The 23056-nt window shown below is 36.7% G+C and overlaps 1 protein-coding gene across 3 annotated transcripts in view; it reads left to right on the plus strand.

Annotated features, from left to right (window-relative positions):
- The window catches only part of WDR72 (WD repeat domain 72), a 193887-nt gene that overhangs the window by 140121 nt on the left and 30710 nt on the right, over window positions 1-23056 (plus strand). The window contains exon 19 of one of the 3 annotated variants that reach the window (XM_089907183.1): window positions 12637-15225. The exons of 1 other annotated variant lie outside the window; for it this stretch is intronic. In XM_089907183.1, coding sequence (XP_089763309.1) covers window positions 12637-12764 — 128 coding nt within the window. In that variant the 3' untranslated portion in view covers window positions 12765-15225. Of the gene's footprint in view, window positions 1-12313; window positions 15226-23056 lie in introns of those variants that run through there. One more of the 3 variants, XM_089907182.1, reaches the window with a different exon arrangement.

Consider the following 23056-nt stretch of genomic DNA (forward strand, 5'->3'; position numbering starts at 1 on the left):
AGATTTCTGTTCCAGAAATTGGAAACTGGGAATACTGGGAATGTAGAGGCCAGTTTCTGTTTGATGTAAATCAGAATGACCACATAAAGACAGAGATGGGCTGGCTACAGTAATTCAAAGCATAGAAAGCCCATCTGCAGAGAAAGACAAAGAAGGATGATCACATGTGCAGAAAGGAACAGACCAGAAGTTCTGTAAAGAGGGAAGAAAACCTTGGACTTGTATGTTTCAATAAACCCTACTTTGCTTAAATACTCTGAATTCTTCCAATTTTCTTAATTATCCTAAGACAAATTGATAAATATTATTTTACAATTTAAGTATATCATAATTAAAAATTTCCCCTACTCTTTGTGCTGAACTCTAAAAGACAATGGAAATTTGCATGTGCCAACAGTATGTTTTGAATTATAAAAACATTATATTGCTTATAATATAGGTTGCATTGATAGAAGCTAGGTGCCCAACTCCTGGGAAATAATAACCCTCACGTGGAATTTTGTGATGTTTGAGTGAGATAGTGTATAGTCCCTGCTAGAGATGATCAGTAGTGCTCTTAGAGCAGGAATTGATGAGGGCCTTTAAAAAACACGAAGGTGGAAGAGTGACTAGAGAAAATTTTTGCCTCAAAAAATAAAATCTTAGCATGGGAGCTATGATTACAGACCACCCTAGTGAAAAGGGGGAAGACTGTTGGGATTGTTCCAGAAGCCAGAGCAAAGACTATTGCTAGATATATAGGGAGATTTGTGTACAGTATTTAAGGAAAAATATTCAAACTCTTAAATCTGTTGAATGATGGAACAGGCTGCCCAATCAGGTAGTGAGCTCCCTCTTGTTGTTGTTCAAATAGTGGCGATCAAGAGGTCAGAGTCACTGTTTTGGGTATGAGATTGTTTGGAAAATTTCTATTTTCCATCCCGTAGAAATGGATTTCACTATTCTGAACATCTTAAGGATCTATAAAAACAAAAGCTACATGCGTAAGAGGAACTGCTCTTTAAAGGTGCTGCTGTTTGTTCCAGGGTTTCAGCACCAAAATGAATGAATGAATGAATGAATAAATAAATAAATAAGCTACTGTTTCTACATGCATACACATATGCATGATTCACATATTAAATTGTAAGGCATTATTTTGCATTTGATATAAATAACCCCATCTATTTATAAAAATTAGATATCTGTTGACTAATATTTAGAAATTAAGTAGAGTTTATTTAAAGAAAATAAACTTAGGAGAAAAAAATGCCTAAAATCAAAGCTTGATTTCAAACATCCTAACTAATCAATAATTTTTCTATTTTTTATTTAAGATGACTGTGTTTGTTATGTTCAGGATAATGAGCAACTGATGCTGAAGATAAAACTTGATAGAATGGAGGAATATTTAATTAAAATTTTTTCCAATAAAGCTTATAAATAATTATTTCAGTGTTTTTTCTATTAATAAAGTATAAAATCTGGCCTAATAACTAAAAGATATTTATTAAAAATTTCGCTATTAGTTTGACTTAAATATTAATAGTATACATTAGATATTTAATTGCTTTTTGAGAAGATTTTAATAATATTACAATTTTATTTACATAATTTTCAGGGCTTCTGTTCCTATAAAGGTCAGCTTAAACACCTAAAAATGTGTTTAGATTCTGTATTTCGGTCCAATTATAAATTTTCAGCTTTGGTGTATTCAGAAGTGGAATGTGATTTGCTAACACAGGAGATAGTGTTTGTAATTTACAAAATGGGTTTTATAAACTGTTAAACAAGAAAATCAGTTCCATCTCTCCAGGTCATGCCACACACTAGTTATGCTACAGAGATTGTTCAGCCACTTTCAGAGAACGCACCCTCTTTGAAAAGAGCTCTCCTTTTTTTCTTAGGAGGGAGTTGGAGAGAGTGGGCAGGTTGGAACTTCTTGAGACAAAATCCGTCAATAGACTGACAGTGCCTACATATTCTTCCCCTCAAATATATTGTATGAACTGCATATTACACAATCCAGGCAGTCTCAGAAAATCTATACTCATTTCTCGATTCTGAATGTGAAGGTCCCCCTTAAACCTAGAGGACTCCTGGAAGGATTTACAGGGAAACTGTAACGAGACTGATTTTCTAACACGTGTTGGACACACAGATCACATAAACCTTTGGGTAGCCCTCCATAGATTTATACGAGGTGGTGCAGGAAAATTCTCCTGGCCACTGAGTGTGACTCCCCTGCTTCTGAGTTATGTCGGGTACATATAGGAATCACTCCCAGACACTCTCCCAGGACTACAGCCTTTGGCTTTAAATCCTCAATTTGACACTTTTCTGCATGGTTATTAGAGCTTTAAAGAAATGTATCAGGACTCTCAGCCAGCTTAGGGAAAGCAGTTTTCTCCTGGACTATCACCTCCACAAGACGGTATTGGTGGGGTGTGTTAGTAACCTATTCTTCCCTTGTATTTGGGAAATATTTCATGAACGTTACTTTCATAATATATGCGGGAGGTTAGAAATGAGAGGAAAAAAGTATATCAATAATTTGTTTGTAAAATAATTCCAAGTGTTTTTCATTTAGTTTTTTTTGTTGTTTAATTTAATTTGGCTTGGGGCTAACATTTTCTTTTGGTTGTCCTTTCCTTCCTTTCTTCTTATCTCCTGGTTCATTCTTAGTCTCTTTCAAGTTCTCCTTATCTTTGGCCTGTTCCTTAGTGTTGCTCCCTGGGTGAGATCATCCTTTCTGGTGACTTCCCAGCACAGTGGCTATATGCTGCTGATGTCCCCATCTGCATCTCCAGACCAAACCAATCTCCTACTTCTAAGATGGTAGAGACGTCCTTGACTTGATCTCCCACTGGCACCTCAAGATGAAAATCAAATTTACTCCTACCCCATCCCTTGCTTTCCAATTTTAAGTGTTTTTGAGTTCCCAGTCTTTGCAGACAATGCTGATCTGTTCCTTTTCTTTATGTTCTGCATACAATCAGTTGCCAAATTCTGTCAATTCTACCTCTTTGATAAATCCCAAATGCATCACATTTTCTCCATCCCAAAGATGATATTGTAGTTGTTAAAAGCACTTGCTTTGAATTAATACTTGCCTGGATTTGAATCCCAGTTTTGTTATGTACTGCCTGCATAAACATGTATCCATATATATATATGGTATCCACAACTAATTAACTTATAAGCTTCAGGTTTGTTTTATTTTGTGTGTGTGTGTGTCTGAAATCCGAAATAACAATAGCTATCCATCAGTGTTGTTGTAAGTAATAAATCACATAATGCAGTCTACATGCTCAGCACAGAGTCTGGCATATAATATACGCTCAATAAAACATCTTTGTCTTTCCACATGATAGATACTGGGTTATCTGTTCTTGGCTAACTGCTGCAAAGATTGCTACCCACCCTTCTTGCTTCTGGTCTTACCTACTCCAATCCATTCATTTTCCACATTGCAGTGGCAGTGTATCTTTCTAAAATGTAAGCCTAATCAAGTCACTCCTTTTAAGTCCCTTGATTTACTTCACAGTGTTCTTAAGATAAAGGTCAAATTGCTTTTTGAAGAGAAGGAAAACAGTCCTCTCTTACCTTGCAAATGGGATTGCAAATTAGTATAGCCCCAAGAAGAACAATCTGACAAAATCTACCAACATGTTAAATATGAATGCCCCTTGACTCCAAAATATGTTTCTTGGAATTTAGCATAGATGAATGTGTTTGAAATTACTTAGGTACAAGTTTATTCTTTACAGCATTGCTTATAAGATAAAAGGTTAGAAACAAGCTAATTGTTAATCAGCAGGTGGATGGTAAAATAAATCATGGTGTATGTATATAATGGAATACTATACACAGTATTTACAATGAATAAGATGTGACCAAACCTCCAAAATATGTTATGTCAAAAAGCAAGGTGCTGGGTGTAGTATACCTTATTCTTTAATTTATTGGGACAGGGTTTTAGGAATACACAGTAATCCAATATTGCATATGTATTCAATACCTATGGAAAGACACACAGAAACTGTTAATGGATTTTTCTTTCCAGTAAGAGAAATGAGTAGCCGGGGAAAAGATGGAAGGGAAACTTTTCATTGTATATCCTTTTTACACATTTTGACCCATGCACATGTGTTCAAAAAATAAATTATTAATACTAGAAACATATGTCCTTCGTGATAGGCTCCTTCCAACTTCTTCAAATGCATCCCTTGTCTCAGCCTCAAGTTTTCTAAAGAAAGCTGCCTAAGGTCCCCATGTGCTCTCTTTCTCATGCAGTTCCCTTGCTGGGAACACGTTCCCCTCTCCTCCCTCCATTGTGCCTAGATTATGCCTGTGAAGTTTCAATTTCTCTACCTCATTTCCCAAAACCTTTTCTGGGCTGTTAAGATTGACTCAGATGTTTTTCCTATATACCTCCAAAGTACTCAGCACTTACTCTGTGCACTTGGAAAATTCTGTTGTAGACCATTGACTATCTAAGTACATGTTAAAAACATATGTACCTGAGCCCACCTCTAGATCTGTTGACCCAGAATTTTCATTTTTCATAAATGCCTGCTTGGTTTTTCTGCACAATGTTTTGTATTGCACTTGCCTGTTTTCTAGTCTCCTTCTACTAGGGTATCAGCAGGACTTGTGTCTTCATAATTTTATGCACCTTAGGAGAGGGGTTGGAAAATAGGGGTGTTCAGTAAATGCTGAAGGAATGAATGCCATTCTCCTGAATAGATCTTTGGTTAGACCAGCAAATATCATTTTTATAATACCAAATATAGATACTGATGGTAAGAGCAGCTTATCTAAGGCACACTTAGACACAGAACTGGAGTCAAAGCCAGGCCTCCTATTTCCTTTGCCTGTCTTCTTTTGGGCTGTGTAGTTGACCTGGGAATAATTTCTTTAAAGTTAAATTTTAAGTTCTAGTTCTCTTAATCTTAGGAAAGAATGCAAAAGAAATACATAATATATAGCATGTCTATCAGGTAATTTGCTTGATATCTTTAGACAGTTCTGAGATATAAGAGCATAGCATACAACTAGAAATTTTAGATAGACATTTGCACAGATTTAATTTTTTAATGTAAAAATTTAAATTATGAGGAAGTTGACATTTCAGGTTTATATTAATAATAGTATATAACTACTCCTCTGTGTGAATTTTACTTCCCCCCCAAATAATTATCGTGTTAGACAATTCTAGCCATGCCAAGATGATAGCCATTAGACACCTGGTTTATTAAATTCTGTTGCAGATACCGGTGCCAGAAATAAATTGACTGTTATAACGGCTGGGCTTTCTTCCTACAAGAAAAATACCTTGACATATTTTTTGACTCTGTGATTGGTCTACATTTCAAGGGTATAAATTAATCTTTAGAAGACCCTAAAGAATATCTTCCCTGGACACTTCACTTATACATCAAGTTGGCCATGTTAGCAATCTAATCACAAACCTGTAATTCAGTGGACAACAATTTCTTATTGTGAACAGCATAGCGGCTTTTACTATCATTTAGGTCAGCCCAAGATTGCTGATACACCGTATGTTTCAGGCCAGAGATGATGGATGGCTAGCTGTGATGCCCATCCCTAAGTGATTGGAAAGACTGAAGACACACAGTTCACTTAAGCTTGCTTACTATTATATCAAGTAATCAGTGTGATAGGCAAGCCTGTGCTCTTTATGTCATCCAACCAACTTTGTGCAGGAACAGTATTTCATATTTAAAAAAAAATCCTAAGAATTGCGTTCCAGCTGACATTCCCATTACTAGATCAAACAGCTCCACCTCACACCTGGGTGTTAATGAATATTTTAAAAATACTTTGTTATAACAGGCAGATCTTGCTTTTCTTTATTTTAATAGCTGAAATAAAGTACATGTGTCACTGAAGTTGTAAGTAAAATATGCCAATTTGTTTCCTTTAAACTTTACTCAGGTCAGAAAAAAAGAGGCTGTTAAAATAATTTCATATTTTCTATGCCTAATTTCCAATTTAATAAATTAGTCTGCTTGTTAACTTTAAATCATAAACTTCTGAAGATTTGTCTTTGCCAAAATGAATCCATGTAAATAAAGTTTTCTGAATCTCATCTGACCAATATCCAACACAAATAATTAGGGGCATCTTCCTAGCTACTATTCTGTGGTGTGGAAAATTTTTTTTGTAAGTGATGATGAAAAACCAAGTGTATATCTTAAATTGTCAATTTTGCAATAAGAGCATAAATCACTGTGATAAACTCAATAATATTCCCTTGCTTTTTATTGTTTCAGACACTGTAATTTATAACTTCAAGCAAAATATCTCATGGAATAATTAAATATATCTTGATATGATTTAAGTAACTTAGAGAACACAATGCATAGTAGACCTTAAAACTGTTCATAATTGCTCATTTTCTTTCTAAACAATGTCATAATGTAAGGTTCTTTGACTTTTAGAATACTTGCATTGCCTGCCATCACACACCAAGTCTAATTTTAACTACTTAGAGAAAAGAATGCTGAAGTCCATTTATCTCTTGGGAAGGGTTTGCAACAGGGGTTAAGAAATCACTTCTTACTTGAAGTTTTATTTTATTATCAATTCTAATTAACACAGTTTATATATCATCATCCCTTTGTCCTTTCTTACCTATTTTTATCTATACGTACCCTTTTCTATTTACATAAATGATTTGAGGAAGCTCATAATGAAGACAGGTAACATAAGATTCATTACAATTAATGCAGCCTAGCGATGTTTAAAGCATGGTCCAGCAGCATCAGTGTCACCTGGGATCTCCTTAGAAATACAAATTCTTGGGGCCCCCACCGAAAGCTTACTGAATCAGCAGCCTGTGTTTTAATAATCTCCCCAAATGATTCTAACTCACGCTAAAGTCTGAGGGTCACTCATCATTCTAGGGTCTAAGCCAAAGCTAGGAATCAAAAAATTGTAAGACGTATGTGTATGTGTGTATGTGTGTGTGTCTCAGGAAGAGAGATGGCAGTTAAGAGAAAACTATTTTACAGGTTGAGAAAAGCTGCAAGAATCAAATACACAAATAGGTTTAAGCGTGTAAGCTCTGTAGTCAGACACAGGTGTTTTGATTCCTGGATGTGCTGCTACCAGTGAGCTATCTGACATTGACCAATTTATTCAGCTCCTCCTACTCTCAGTTTGCTTATATGTAAAATGGGAAAAATAGCATCGCTTTGAGAGCTAAGTGAAAAAAATGTATAAGAAAAAGCTTAGTGTAGCGACTAGCGTAAGATATGTGTATATTACTTTTTAACTAACTGCTCTTAATATAAAATGATGATAAATACTATATATGCCTCATTCATGACAACATGGATGAACCTTGAGGGTATTAAGCAATTGAAATAAGACAAACAGAGAAAGACAAATACTGCTTAATATCACTTCTATGTGGAAACTTAAAAAGAAAGTCAAACTCTTAGGGTAGAAGAGTGTTTGACAGGGGCTGGGGCGTATGGGAGGGGGGACAGGGAGAAGTTGGTAAAAGTGTATAAACCTTCAGTTGTAAGATGAATAAGGTCTGAAGAGCTAATGTAGAATATGGTGGCTATAGTTGATAACACTGTATTGTACAATTGAAATTTGCTAAGAAAGTAGAACTTAAATGTTCTCACCAAAAAAGAAAAGAAAGAAAGCAAAAGAAAAAAAATAAATATGTGAGGTGATGGATGAGTTAATTAATTAGATGGTGGGAGTCCTTTCACAATGGATAGGAATATCGAATCACCACAATGTACCACAATTGAATATCTTTCAATTTTGTCAATTATATCTCAGTAAGACTGAAATTAAAAGAAAATATATTATAATTTAACTAAGAAGATTCATGTGACTACTTGAGCTTCCTAGTAGCTGCTGAAAAAGACAAACACAACCGGCTATATAGCTTTTGACTGGAATGGTGGAGTTTTAGTGGTGCTTAGACCCTCTTGTCAGAAATGCTGATTTAATTGGTCTATAGAGGAAGTCTGGTATCTCTATTTTTTAAGAGATCCTCAGGTGAACCTAAAATGCAGACAGGATTGAGAATTACTGTATTAAAGCAGGGCTTTTCAAGCGTGATTGCGCATACAAATCACCCAGGGAACTTGTTAAAATGCATAGTTCTTACTTTTGTGGGGTGAGGGCTGAGATAGTCTAAGAATTCAGTAGGTGACAGGTACTCTGATTAACAAGGAATTCAGGTATTGGGGAAATACGCAGATTCCTAGGGAGAACCAAACCATTTTTCCCGTTTGGCTATAAGAAGAAATACTAGAGCCAGAATGCAGCAAAGCATGTATTTGTTTTATGTGGAATACTCACATTGCTGACAGTTTTACACAAAGTAAAACTAGGTTATACTTTCATTATGTTTTGTACTTACTTTGCTTTATATTTTTATATTTGGGATATGAATTTTGTTCTGAACAGATTAATAGCTTTCAATATCTTTGTTTTCTTTCTCAGGCAATTTAAAGATAGGGTACAATTTTTACAAAATTCCTAATTTTTTGGAGGAGAAGAGGTCTAATTTAGGTTTTGGTTACAAACTTAAGTTTTAGAAATGAATATATTCTTATCAGAATTAATTTCAGATGAAGTCCTTTTTGTTTAATGTGCTATATCAGTCTATTCATTTATTAAAGATAGAAATCCAAGTGTTCTAAATAATGCCATTTATGATACTCAAAATTAAATAATACAACTCTAAAATGCCAATAAAGAAATAGAACTTGAAGATTTTTAAAGTTCTAATCTCACATAAAGGAATATGGTAATAATATCTTTAGAGAGTGAACTCTATTTGAGAATGATGTATAAAGAAAGTGTAGAAGAATATATAGCCTTTTAAAATGATTCTAGGGCTTCCCTGGTGGCGCAGTGGTTGAGAGTCCGCCTGCCGATGCAGGGGACACGGGTTCGCTCCCCAGTCCGGGAAGATCCCACATGCCGCGGAGCGGCTGGGCCTGTGAGCCATGGCCGCTGAGCCTGCGTGTCCGGAGCCTGTGCTCCGCGACAGGAGAGGACACAACAGTGAGAGGCCCGCGTACCACAAAAAAAATAAATAAATAAAAAATAAAATGATTCTAGAGCAAGTCTCTCTCTCCTCACTCACTCACTCAATCTCTCTCTCTCTAGAGGACACATAAATAAGAATAACTCTAAAAGAATGGAGAATGATTATTTTGATATTAATAAGTTTAGTTGACAAGAATCAAGCTAGGGATGAAGATCAGAGCATTTTACTATTTCCTGTTAAATTCCTTAACAAAACAAATTTCAGTCACTGAAACCTACTAAAAAGCAACTGCAAAGTTGATGGCCTTTTCTTAAGACTACCGAGAGTGTCCTTGCCCTATCTAAAATCCATTCCCTATTTTAAAGCACAGTGAAAATAAGAATAAATGAAGCATCTTGATTCTTGGGGGAAAATATCAGCTTGTAAATTGGGGTCATGGTACTGAGCTTCCTTGCTTGCGACTCTCTGGAATTACATGTGCATGAAGAAAGCAGTGGGTCAGCATGGGAAGCCTACCTTAACATTCTTCCTTTATATCACTGTGGTTAAAAGAGTTGCTGGTAAGGACAAGTAAAGAATCGGAGCTTTTAACCAGTTCAATCTTCTGTACTTTATGTAAGGCCAACTGGCCCGAGGCAGGGGAACACAATCAGATTCACAGGTTGCATCAGTCCGAAACTCTCCGGACCACCCAATTCCAGAAACTGACCTGGAGACATTCCGGACCACCCAGTTCCAGAAACTGACCTGGGGACTTTGCACCCGGCCCAGCCTTCCCGCCTTTCGAGGGGCGGGACTAACGGTCCCCCAGGATACCCGAAAAGACCACCAAATAAGGAATACCCTGCGCCCTCCCAGATTCACCACACCCCTTTCCCCTATAAAATCTTGCCCAGCCCTCGCCCGGGTGCGACTTCTCTGGCCCCTTTCGGACCAGTGAACCTCGCCCGGGAGCGCTCCCTAATAAAGCTCACTTGAAGCTTTCCTCTGTTTCGCGGTGCCGTTTGTTAAGATCCGACCTTACACTTTATAGTAAACCTTTTTTAAAAAAAGTGAAGATGGCAGACTGTATGTTAAATACGATGGCTGGTTGGTCAAGTCAACCATGTGCATCAGAAAGTGGCAGACTATGGAGCAAGGTGCAACCTCAATCTGAGCCGTAATAAAGTAGCTGTTCATCTGTGGTCAGAGAGCACCATGAAAGACCTTGAGTTCCTTCACTTTATTTTGCAGAAAGCCATCAGACAGCTTTGCATCATCTAGCTCTATCAATCAAGGGCCTCAACCACTGCTTGCTGCTGAAAGCTTTCCTGTTTGGCTCTGTTTTTTCACAGACAGCTCAATAACTTGTCTGTGGAGCTGTGATAAATGTGCCATGAGCTTCTAAACTGTCTCTTTAACACTGGACTGCATTTCAACTTATAATGCTTGTGACTAATTGCTTGTATCAAAGGCTTTTTATTTATTTGTAGTGATTATCCAATAGGCTTATCATTTATGTTTCTCACATTTCTTCATAAAGTGGTTTTATTTTAAAGTTGCACATAGCCGACTGTCAGCTAACTTCTAATGTAGCAGCTCTTGCTCAATGAATAAGCTGTCAAGTTAAGAGAACATAATTGGCAAAACCTAGTATATAACCAGAACAAGTGCAAACTCCTAATGAATTTTCTTCTCTTTTTGTGACCGCTGCACATCAGCCATAGTTTTAAACACCAACGTTATGGCTGCCTACTGTGGCTGTCAGAACAGAAATTTCCCAGTGGTTTTGTCCTCTTGTGTAAGAACAGTAGTCAGGATCATAAAACCTTCTTATTTGGGCACAATTGCCAGTTTCTGCTAAGGAGGCCCAGAATAGAGCTATTATGGTAAATGAATAACTTCTCATTTTGAAAGAAGGTAGTTCTTTCAGATCAGGTTGGAGGTCAATGACAGGGCAAGGAAAGGAAGCTCATATTGCAGCTGTCTGCAAATGAGCTTTTCCTACAGATACTATAAGGAAAAATAAGAGTCTATTAGGGAGGCTGATCTTCACCTAATCTTTAAAAACATATTTTAAAAAGAAAGGAAAACCTGTACGCTTTTTCTTAAACTTTCATTGTACTTTAAAAAATACATGTATTTGTCATCATTAAAGGTTGTTCATATTGGGAATGAAAAGTATTTCTTTTTTCTAGCCCTTGGCTAAAAGAAAAAGGAAATACCATGACAGTAGTCCATGTCTTTCAACCCTAAAAAAAAGTGTTAACATTCAAGAAGAAAAAATACACTAACAAGTTATAAGTAAATACCCATTTAAGGTTGCTATTGCCTTTTGGTTATATTTCTGTTGACTAAATGCTTGGTTTGATTCAGACATCGATAAACCAAAGTGATAACTGCTTATCTGCATGCCTGAGATTCTAACTCTTCAAGAAAGTGGATTTAATAAAAATCAGACATATTTTAAGTATGCAAATAGAGGAAGTAAAAAGTAGAACGTCCTATTTTTTGAAAGGCAAGAAAAAAGTCTCATTAAGAAACTTTTATTCTGAAGCCATTTTCTTGCTTCACAGTAAAAAAAAAAAATCCCGTCACAGAAACGAAATCAAAAGGCAGGTGCCATTTACTACTGTGAATCAGAAAAAGCTAGCTTTACTCATTGGCTCAATTGGAGGAAGAAGTTGCACATAAAATCAGGAAAGCATCTATGTAAGGTTTTGGAATGTATTACAAGGTCTTCTCGTATACAGCAATGTAGTGTGTAGACTTTAACTTTTTTGAATTTATAAATTAGGAAATCAATTCAACATTCCATTAAACATATTTTAATGGAATGTTGAATTGCTAAATCATCATTTTGAGAGGTAATCAAATAATCCTGTTCTTCCTTCACTCCACCCCTAAGTCATTTCCCTAAAGATCAGAGATAGAGAGTAGTATCTATGGAATAATATTTAATTAGGTTTCAATTGTCTAATGAAATTTGATACATAGAATTATTTTATAGCCATTCTTTTTTTCAGAATTTGTTTTTGCTTTTTTCTTTAAATTCAGGGCTACCTTATTCTATTCGTCTAACTTGGTTTAGCTTGAATAGTTGGTATCTACTGGAGAAATTGCAAAAAACTGCTAGGTGACAGGAAGAGGTAATCTGGGATTAAATATGTCATGGATAATGTTCAAAATGTGGAAAATTAAGGACATAACATTATAGGATAATTGTTTGCTACTAACATTGGATAAAACATTAAAATCAATATTGATGTCTATAATAGATTTCTAATATAGACTGTGTGATAGATTCCAGAACACATCTATGGTAGAAGTGGAACTGTGTCAGTCAATGACTGTGGAAAGACAATGGATTGGCCTCTTGACCTGAGCTCTACCCACTTCTTCATAGTTCTACCATTGCTACTATTTCATCATCAACAGGGAAGACGTCATTTTTAGCCACTATTCCATATAATCCTACAATAGGGAAGACTCTGGAAGCATTTTCTATCTTCAAGTTTATATACCAAGGATGTCTATTTGTTCAAGTCAGCCTCAACAAAGGTAATAAACTGCTTCCTCTAATGCTTTTCAATGACAGCATTATGGTTCAGCTCATTTGTTCTCAGGACCCACAAAGCAGACAACAGGATCTCAAGGAGGAAAGCATCTTCTGCTTCACCTTGTCTTCCGAGCTTCAAGGTTTGGCTGTGGCTCATTGTTGGAGAAGGCCAGGAGATTGGTCTCTCTTAAGTGAGAACCTATCAACTGGTTGTGGCTCCAGCAGTGATGTGTTGAAGAGTCTCACACTGTGTCTGGGCTCAGCAAGAAAGGCTGCCATCATATACCCTGAGAAAACCATACTTCAAAAAGAGTCATGTACTACAATGTTCGTTGCAGCACTATCTACAATAGCCAGAATGTGGAAGCAAACTAAGTGTCCATCAACAGATGAATGGATAAAGACGATGTGGCACATATATACAATGGAATATTACTCAGCCATAAAAAGAAATGAAATTGAGTTATATGTAGTGAGGTGGATGGACCTAGAGTCTGTCATACAGAGTGAAGTAAGTCAGAAAGAGAAAAACAAATACCATATGCTAACACATATATATGGAATCTAAAAAAAAATGTTTCTGGGCTTCCCTGTTGGCGCAGTGGTTGAGAGTCCGCCTGCCAATGCGGGGGACACGGGTTCGTGCCCCGGTCTGGGAAGATCCCACATGCCGTGGAGTGGCTGGGCCCGTGAGCCATGGCCGCTGAGCCTGCGCGTCCAGAGCCTATGCTCCACAACGGGAGAGGCCACAACAGTGAGAGTCCCACGTACCGCAAAAAAAAAAAAAAGTAAAAAAAAAAATGGTTCTGATGAATCTAGGGGCAGTACAGGAATAATGATGCAGACATAGAGAATGGACTTGAGGACACGGGGAGGGGGAAGGGTAAGCTGGGATGGAGTGAGAGAGTGGCATTGACATATATACACTACCACATGTAAAATAGATAGCTAGTGGGAAGCAGTTGCATAGCACAGGGAGATCAGCTCAGTGCTTTGTGACCACCTAGAGGGGTGGGATAAGGAGGGTAGGAGGGAGAGGGCAGGGATATGGGGATATGTGTATATGTATAGCTGATTCACTTTTTTATACAGCAGAAACTAACACAACACTGTAAAGCAATTATACTCCAATAAAGATGTTAAAAAAAAAAAAAAAAGAAAGGCTGCCATGATAGATTAGTGCTCCATCCTGTGGGCAAGGGATGGGATCCCCTAGGGGGAGGAATCAGGAGATTAGGACTGGACAATCTGGCGGTGTGAGGTAGGAAATATTGTTATCATGTCCGTAGAAATGTATATTTTTATATGTATGAGGCAGCATGTTAATTAGATGAAAACTAATGCTTGAGTCCCTGTACCACTATTTGTATTACCTTGGTTAGCCTCCTTGAGCTTTAGTTTCTTTGTCTAGAAACTAATAATAATGATACAAGAAATTAATATTTATATAACATTTTTTTGAATTGTAATATTGCTATACAAATATTAGGTGCTAGTAAATTATCCCAGCACTAGTAGCACCCCCTTCATTTAAAGGTAAGGAAACTGAGCCTCAGGATGGTCAATAGCCATTTCCCCAGGTTCACAGTGCTGGGTATCTCTTCACCCCAGCCCAGATCTCATTAGATGAGATCACAGAAGCTTCCTCTTCTTCATTCCTAGTTTACAGCAGACGTTGCTGATTGATCAAGGCGTTGTTTCTTGTTGGGTCTAGATACAGCATTAGAAATCTTCTGGACATATCCTTCTAGCTGTCACTATAATGTTGTTGGATGTGGCATGTGAGATGGAACTCTTAGCCATCTTAATGTCTAATTGACCCTGAAGCTGATGCAAAATAAGTTTACATATAGTGCTTCCTACTTGAGATGCTCTTATTATTGTACTAAAGGCATCAGGAAATTTGTTTCCCCAAGATAATCTGACAGTTCAGAAAAATTGAATGAATGCTGAACACAGCGTGGCTCCTTCCATGGAGCCATGGAAAACAGGAAAGAACTCCCTAACGTTAGAAAACTAAGTATAATGACACTATAATTGTTCATTTTGCTCTGACTGCTGCGGCATTCCCTCGTGGCATCTAAGCTCCCTGGATAGCCTGATATACTAAAAGTTAGTAAAGTAAATTACCTTTTAAACTGCAGTTTCTTATTCTGGCCTAGGCAACTTTGGCAATACCCATTGTTTAATTGTTGAAGTCAGATTCCTACTGTCAATGGATCTTTTATTCCTCTTTTCTTTTTGACCTACTGAGAGGGAAACTCCTTTTCCTTGTTTCTCTAATAACCTTGATGTCTTCGTTCAGGTTATTGTGTGTGTTTAGTATATGTATACATTTTTATTGTGTTGTATGGGTGATATATATTATATGACGTTAGTAACTTTTCTACATGTGTTCAGCATATTTTATACCAATAATTAATTTTTTCCAAAGACCTGATTTATGCTATGTTTTGAACCATGTTGTAGAATATCCATTATAGCAGTCTGTATTTTTTGTCTTATTTTAGATGGCTTGTTTGGCCTGCTGTTGTGAATTGAATCCAGTCAAGATATTGCATTTTGAATCATCAGAAAGTATTCTCTATGATTTCCCAATGCATTTTTACTTATTCTTTGAACTTTTATCAGTCTAGGCAGTTTACTGGGCTGGGTTCATCAGATAATTGCCAGCTAGGTGCCAAGTCAGCCTTCTTCACATGGATGATTTGGGTGATATAGGTGACAGTTGATAAGTCAGTTCCATCCATCCATGTACAGGAACACTGCTGAATGTCACCCTTGCTGATTTCCAGACCCTAATGCCTCTAGAAACACATATGTGAATTCTGTGAAGTACCAGATTAGGAAAAAAAGTGACTTCTTTGCAATAAAAATAATAAATAACAAAACCTAAAATGAAGATGGGAACCTAAACCCTTAGTTCTAAAAACAGTACTCTATCTTAAAGTGTTTTCCTATGCTGAAAAGTTTAAATGGTTTCATCACCATAACCCATATCCTCACACTAATGTTAATTTACTCACACTAATATTAATTTACTCACACTAATGTTAATTTACTCACTGTCATTATTTAACTACTAGTAAAATATTTTCTTCAAGAGACGGATATTGTATGAGCCTCACTTATACATTGTCTCTTCATTATGCCTTTGTTAAACATTTACGTTGGCAAGTAGAGGAGAGAATTATTACTTGTTTTCTCCATAGAGAAATGATAGAATATATTCTGACCCATTTATCTTTAAAGAAAATGTGTTTAAATATTTACTGTATATTTTGATTTTGAAACAGTGTATTATAGTGAAAGATATCATAGGATAATAATAGAGAAACAGATTCAAGGCTCAGTTCATTTCGCTATATGATAAAGAAAATTACCTCATGTTTTTTGCCTTCCCTTAATTTGTAAATTAAAAATAATAGCCCTTTTTTTTCTGAAGGAGTACTATAAGACTTTTAGGTAATGGATGCAAAACCACTTGTCTTCTTTGCAAAGTAATACTATCACTAAGGGATGGAAAACATTTTTTTTAACATCTTTATTGGAGTATAATTGCTTTACAATGCTGTGTTAGTTTCTGCTCTATGAAAAAGTGAATTAGCTATACATATACATATATCCCATTATCTCCTCCCTCTTACGTCTCCCTCCCACCCTCCCTATCCCACCCCTCTAGGTGGACACAAAGCACCGAGCTGATCTCCCTGTGCTATGTGGCTGCTTCCCACTAGTTATCCATTTTACATTTGGTAGTGTAATATATCCATGCCACTCTCTCACTTTGTCCCAGCTTCCCCTTCCCCCTCCCCATGTCCTCAAGTCCATTCTCTATGTCTGCATCATTATTCCTGTCCTGCCCCTAGGTTCTTCAGAACCATTTTTCTTTTTTTTTTTAGATTCCATATGTATGTGTTAGCATATGGTATTTGTTTTTCTCTTTCTGACTTACTTCAATCTGTATGACAGTCTCTACGTCCATCGTCCAACCACCTCACTACAAATAACTCAGTTTTGTTTCTTTTTATGGCTGAGTAATATTCTATTGTATATATGTGCCACATTTTCTTTATCCATTCATCTGTCAGTGGACACTTAGGTTGCTTCCATGTCCTGGTTATTGTAAATAGAGCTGCAATGAACGTTTTGGTACATGACTCTTTTTGAATTATGGTTTTCTCAGGGTATATGCCCTGTAGTGGGATTGCTGGGTCATATGGTAGTTCTATTTGTAGATTTTTAAGGAACCTCCATACTGTTCTCCATAGTGGCTGTATCAATTTACATTCCCACCAACAGTGCAAGAGTGTTCCCTTTTCTCCACATCTGCTCCAGCATTTATTGTTTGTAGATTTTTTGATGATGGCCATCCTGACTGGTGTGAGGTGATACCTCATTGTGGTTTTGATTTGCATTTCTCTAATGATTAGTGATGTTGAGCATTCTTTCATGTGTTTGTGGGCAATCTGTATATCTTCTTTGGAGAAATGTCTATTTAGGTCTTCCACCCATTTTTGGATTGAGCTGTTTGTTTTTTTGATATTGAGCTGCATGAGCTGCTTATATATTTTGGAGATGAATCCACTGACAGTTGCTTCATTTGCAAATATTTTCTCCCATTCTGAGGGTTGTCTTTTCTTCTTGTTTATGGTTTCCTTTGCTGTGCAAAAGCTTTTAAGTTTCATTAGGTCCCATTTGTTTATTTTTGTTTTTATTTCCATTTCCCTAGGAGGTGGGTCAAAAAGGATCTTGCTGTGATTTATGTCATAGAGTGTTCTGCCTATGTTTTGCTCTAAGAGTTTTATAGTGTCTGGCCTTGCATTTAGGTTTATAAATCCTTTTTGAGTTTATTTTTGTGTATGGTGTTAGGGAGTGTTCTAATTTCATTCTTTTACATGTAGCTATCCAGTTTTCCCAGCACCACTTATTGAAGAGGCTGTCTTTTCTCCATTGTATATTCTTGCCTCCTTTATCAAAGATAAGGTGACCATATGTATGTGGGTTTATCTCTGGGCTTTCTATCCTGTTCCATTGATATATATTTCTGTTTTTGTGCCAGTACCATACTGTCTTGATTACTTTAGCTTAGTAGTATAGTCTGAAGTCAGGGAGCCTGATTCCTCCAGCTCTGTTTTTCTTTATCAAGATTGCTTTGGCTATTCAGGGTCTTTTGTGTTTCCATACAAATTGTGAAATTTTTTGATAACACTTTTTTTAAATTGCATATTATGGATCCAGCAAAATAATCGAATAAGTGGTTTGAATGAAAACAAACTAAACCTCGTTTTAATTTATTTGCTTTGTGGGTGATAAGGTGGAAGTCTGGGAGAGCTGAGAGGAATATGAAATATTAGGTGGTTTGTAGTTATATTAACATGGATTAGAAAACTACAGAGAATACCACAAGTGAGAAATATATTTAATAAAGTATGAATTAGAGGAAGAGTAAAAGTGGGAAAATGGCAAATGAGCCAAAAGGGAAAAACTAATATACACCTAAAAAGAGAGAGGTGAAAATGTTATGGAATGATAGCCCCTACTTGTGATATTTTATATATTATAGCCGAAAACCTTCAACTATACCTGGCCTTTTACTAATTACAGGAATAAATCAGGATATTATCTTTAATCTGCCTTATTGCCCAGATAAAATTAAGTCAATTGCCAGAGGTTCCTCAGCCCTGCTCTTGACATTTAATGTGGAATCCTCTTCACTGTTCTTCAAAATCTAAACAAAGCTCCATTTAGTAGTTCAAAATCTACTAAACAAAGCCATTTTGGTACCAGATTTGTTTTACACTTCTGCCAGATAAAAACAAATTTAATTATTGTCCTGTTAAAATGGTTTTATTTTGCTTTGCTTTGCTTTTGAGTAAGTGGATTGGACCATTTGCCTCCTTCCTGCCCTACACCTCTACCCTAAATTTTCATTTGGTATACAATCTCAGATGACTATTTCTCTGCTTCTCTCCCCCTACCTTTTCCATCTTTCCCCAGCTCTCTCTACTGTTCTCTCCTCTGTGTCTGTATCTTTATCTCACACGTTTCTTTTCTTTGTGCCTGTATCTGCACTGAGGCCTCTGTGTCAGTATGCAGTTTCCTTACCCTTCTGGCACTTTTCTTTCTTTTTTGTCATAACTGGCTTCACAGTATGGAAAAGGGAGAAAAACTCAGAATCTGGTAGTAAAAGTCATCTAGTATCAACCCTGCTGTTTTTTTTTTTTTACCTCTCCATCTCAAATCAATCCCTTAATATCTTCACATCAGTTTTCTAAACTCCAAAACGAAAATGTTAATATCTGTCCTATATCCAGTGATGTGATGGAGCCAGCTACCACCAGCTCATGAGAGCCAACTGTTTGCACCTCTTCCTGGCTCCATGATTAGTGACATCACTTGGTTCCTTGAAGCTAGTTATGGTGGGAGTATTCACACCATAAAAATGAGCAAATGGTACAAATGAGGGTTTTGGTTGTTTGTTTTTTAGAGCAGATTGTTAAACATTTATCAGCACACAACTGCAAATATCACATGAGGTTGCAGTGAGGCTAAAATGAAAATAAATGTGAAGTGCTTTAATGGGACGAAGAAGTGCTTCACAATACTCACCAGGTGTCATTTTATTCTCCTCAATCCTGTCAACTCATCCCCTTTCCTTCGTGTGCATGCCTATATAGCAGTAGTATTTTATATTATTAATTAGAATATGTCCCCACCATAAATCTAGGTCATGTGCTTTTACTGTGGAAAGTTTGCAACTTTGTAGAAAAGTTCAATATGCACAAAAGAAAATGTTTTCACGTAACACAAGGAGGCTTTGTGAAGACCCTGCATATCAAAAGTGTTCAATATGTATTTATTCAGTTGAATCAAGTTGAATAAGCTTGAAACCAATTAAATAACAACTAGCTTTGGCTGCCATTTTGCCTTTCTATTTTTGGCAGATATGGGGAATTGCGATGAATTTGTGGTGAGGTTGTCTCCAAACCCTCCATTGTTAAGGTTTTTTTCCCCCACTTTATAGTAAATAACAAAAAAATTGGCTCAAAACACTTCCTACTCACCTGTGTTATATTACTACAAGGGGAGATAATATTATTTTTACTAAGTGGCCCTTCTGCAATTCACAAATTGGCAAGAGTTTAATATGAAGAGTGAAGAAGAATATCATTTTCAATTGAAAGCTGAAAGGAAACCTAGTAAGATAAATGTAATTAGCTAAACTGGAACTTGGCCAGACTCCTGACATTTTTTTATTTAAAAGAATACCAAGTAAACACAAATTAAATGCACTGTGCCTGTTCTTAAGGATGTCAAAACAAGACATATTAAAGGATATTTATTAAAATAATGCAAGCATTTACCAGGCTGACTTTATAAGAACTGATTTTTCCCAAAAGCAATGCTGAAAATTTTAAACATTAAAGTCATAAGGATGAATAGTTTAGTTTGAAGCCATATTTCTGTTTTTATTTTTGTTGAATTTTTAAAATTTCTAGATTAGATCACTGTGTCATCCAAATAAGCTTAAACATTTTAACTAATAACTATATCAGCTTAATACTGTGTATATCTCAATCCCTTATCTAAATACGAGGACTATTTGCAGCAAAACAAAGGGCAAAAGTCACATCTTTAGAGATAAGTAGGCTCATTCCTATATTCAGAAAATTCTTTTGAAATCACCTTACTGATAATACAAATAAAATAAATATAGCAAAAGAACTTTTTTTCTAGTGCTAAAATAATAAAGGAAATCAGAATTAGAAGGAAAAATTGGCCAATACTTAGGTTTCTACTAAATTTTACAACTAAATAGAATCCTTAAAAACCAGGAAAGGAGCCTTCTTAAAAGCAACAATAGAAATATTTCTATAAATATCTCTTTACATAACACAACAGCTTTAAAAACCTATTCTCTCTTTCATGCTACATAACATGAAAATACTGCAGCACCTACAGCCTGGGTTGAGGCAGCTCATTAGCTGAGCTGTCTCTGTATGTGTGTCTGCCATCAGCATCTGGTGAAAGGGGAAACACTGACCCTGCCAGATTTGGGTCATGAGGTCAACAGGTCTCATTTATTATTCAAAATTGCTTTCTGACCTTTTATCTGCTAGGTCAAAGGATGTTGTATTCTAGTTGGCTGAATTTTTTAATGATGAAGCCACTACCCTGCCAGATAATAAAATTACTTCTCCCTTCTACTGGGCTATGATATTCCCTTCACCTATCTAAAAATGTAATATTCTGAATCATTGGCTGTGGAAATTCCTCAAAAGAAAGCCATTAGTTTCAATTTTTCTTTTTTTCATATCTAGAGATTTAAATGATACTGACTGTTGACACTGGCTGAAGTCATTTTCTTGGCTGTGATTTGAACCTCTCAGCCCACATTTGGAATTCCACCACTTCCTGTGGGGCTTCTGTACTCCACAGAAACTAGAACACACCATACTGACTCTCTCTGAGTTTGGATAATCATATTATATATTTCCAAAGCAAAAGAGGGTGAAATCAAATGGTGTTAGATTTTTACTGGTTAATATTTGTTTCAGGAAGAAAAATTAAGTGACAGACAGATATGTAGCATGCCTTCCAACTCAGAGGATGTTTGGGAGCATTCTGTATTACACAGGTTTTTCATCATCCAAGAAAAAGAGTTTTATAAACCACTTTGTTATTTTCTATGTCTCATCTCATAAAGCATAAGGAAAGAGAAGCAGTTTAAAACCCACTCAAATAGAGAATAGATTTGAAATTATCTGAGCATCTAGCACTACACTATAAAAGTAACTATAAACATTTAACAAGCTATTTTGCAGATAATTGAGACTCCTTTAATAGCAGATTGTGTAGTTGTGCAAATAGACAATGTTCCTAAGGAATGATTTTATCTTTTATAAAACAGAAAGTGAAAGGCCACATTGGTGCTGCCCTTGGAGCAGACATATGTGATGTGACCATGTGCTTTGTGACACAGTGTATGATGAATAACGCTGACAAGCCAGTAAACAAATAGTGGAGAATATGTGGCATTCATGAGCCCAGTGAGGCATTAATATACTATACAGATAAAGTTACAACTCTAGTCTTGAATATATAGCTTTGTCATCATTATGAAATTACCTGCTACTGACTCTGTGTCTTTGTGTATTTATACATAGTAGTGTATACACACACAAACACAGAGATAGATGTAGAACAATTCATTTGGGGATAGTCTAAAAATGTCAGGTGACACTTATGGGACATTCCAAACAACCACACTCTGTCCTTTCTCTCAATATGCTCAGCAGCAGGGCTTCCCTGGTGGCGCAGTGGTTGAGAGTCCGCCGGCCGATGCAGGGGATTCGTGCCCCAGTCGGGGAAGATCCCACATGCCGCGGAGCGGCTGGGCCCGTGAGCCATGGCCGCTGGGCCTGCACGTCCGGAGCCTGTGCTCCGCAACGGGAGAGGCCACAACAGTGAGAGGCCCGCATACCGCAAAAAATAAATAAATAAAAATATGCTCAGCAGCAGATGGCCAGGTGGTCACTTCACTTCCTCCCTTCCCCACCCTGACCTCACAGGACTGTGATATTAAATGGAGAGCAACTGCCAGATAGGTCAGAAGCTTCCTGCCCAGCAGATTATGTGTGTGCATGTCTGTGTGTGTGTGTGTGTGTGTGTGTGTGTGTGTGTGTGTCTATTCTGTGTCTTCTTCCATATCTGAATTTCTTCCGTATCTGAATTACCACCCTGTATCTATTTTTTACCACTCCCTTCATTGGTGCCTTTCATTAGCAGAATCCTCTTCAAGGGAATTTCCACCTCTGGTTTCCTTTCTTTGTCCAGATACCTACTGTTTGAATCTTAAAGTAATTGTTTTTATATGGTGACTCTATGATTCATAAATGGAATCCTGATTTTTTAGTTTGATTTGAATATAGCATTATAATTACATGTTTGTACAGGGAAACAAATTTATGGTAAAAAAAATTATGTCCATTTATACCCTAGAAAGGGAGATATGACTTTCTCCCTGTACTCATCTCTGTACTCTGCACATAGTTGCTTAAAGGCACTTTCCCCAGAGAAGGTGCTGGAAAGAGGAAGGTGGAGAGTGGGTTTGATCAGATCTCCCCTCTAGCTATTTTTTACACAGCAGTCAGAATGATCTTTTCAAAATGTAAATCTAACCCTGCCACTCCCTGCATAAATTATTTTGATGTCTTCTCATTGCAGTTAGGATATGACACAAAATCCTTAATGAGTTCTATTAGGCTTATGGTTTGATCCCTATGTCTCTCTAGCTTCAGTCCTTGCCAGTTGCTTTCCCATTTTCTGTGTTTCAAGCATGCCGGCCTTCTCCCAATTCCTAGACTGGGCCAAGCTGCTCCCTGCCTCAGGACTTTTTAAAAACTTTGGCAGGGTGCTCATTCAACCCGTGATCTTTCCCATCACCCATTTTTCACCTAATTTCTACCCTTTCTTCACCTAAT

The sequence above is a fragment of the Delphinapterus leucas genome, chromosome 2, assembly GCF_059928025.1.
Source record: "Delphinapterus leucas isolate spDelLeu-1000000601 "Yukka" chromosome 2, BTC_Dleu_Yukka2, whole genome shotgun sequence".
Taxonomy (NCBI): Eukaryota; Metazoa; Chordata; class Mammalia; order Artiodactyla; family Monodontidae; genus Delphinapterus; species Delphinapterus leucas.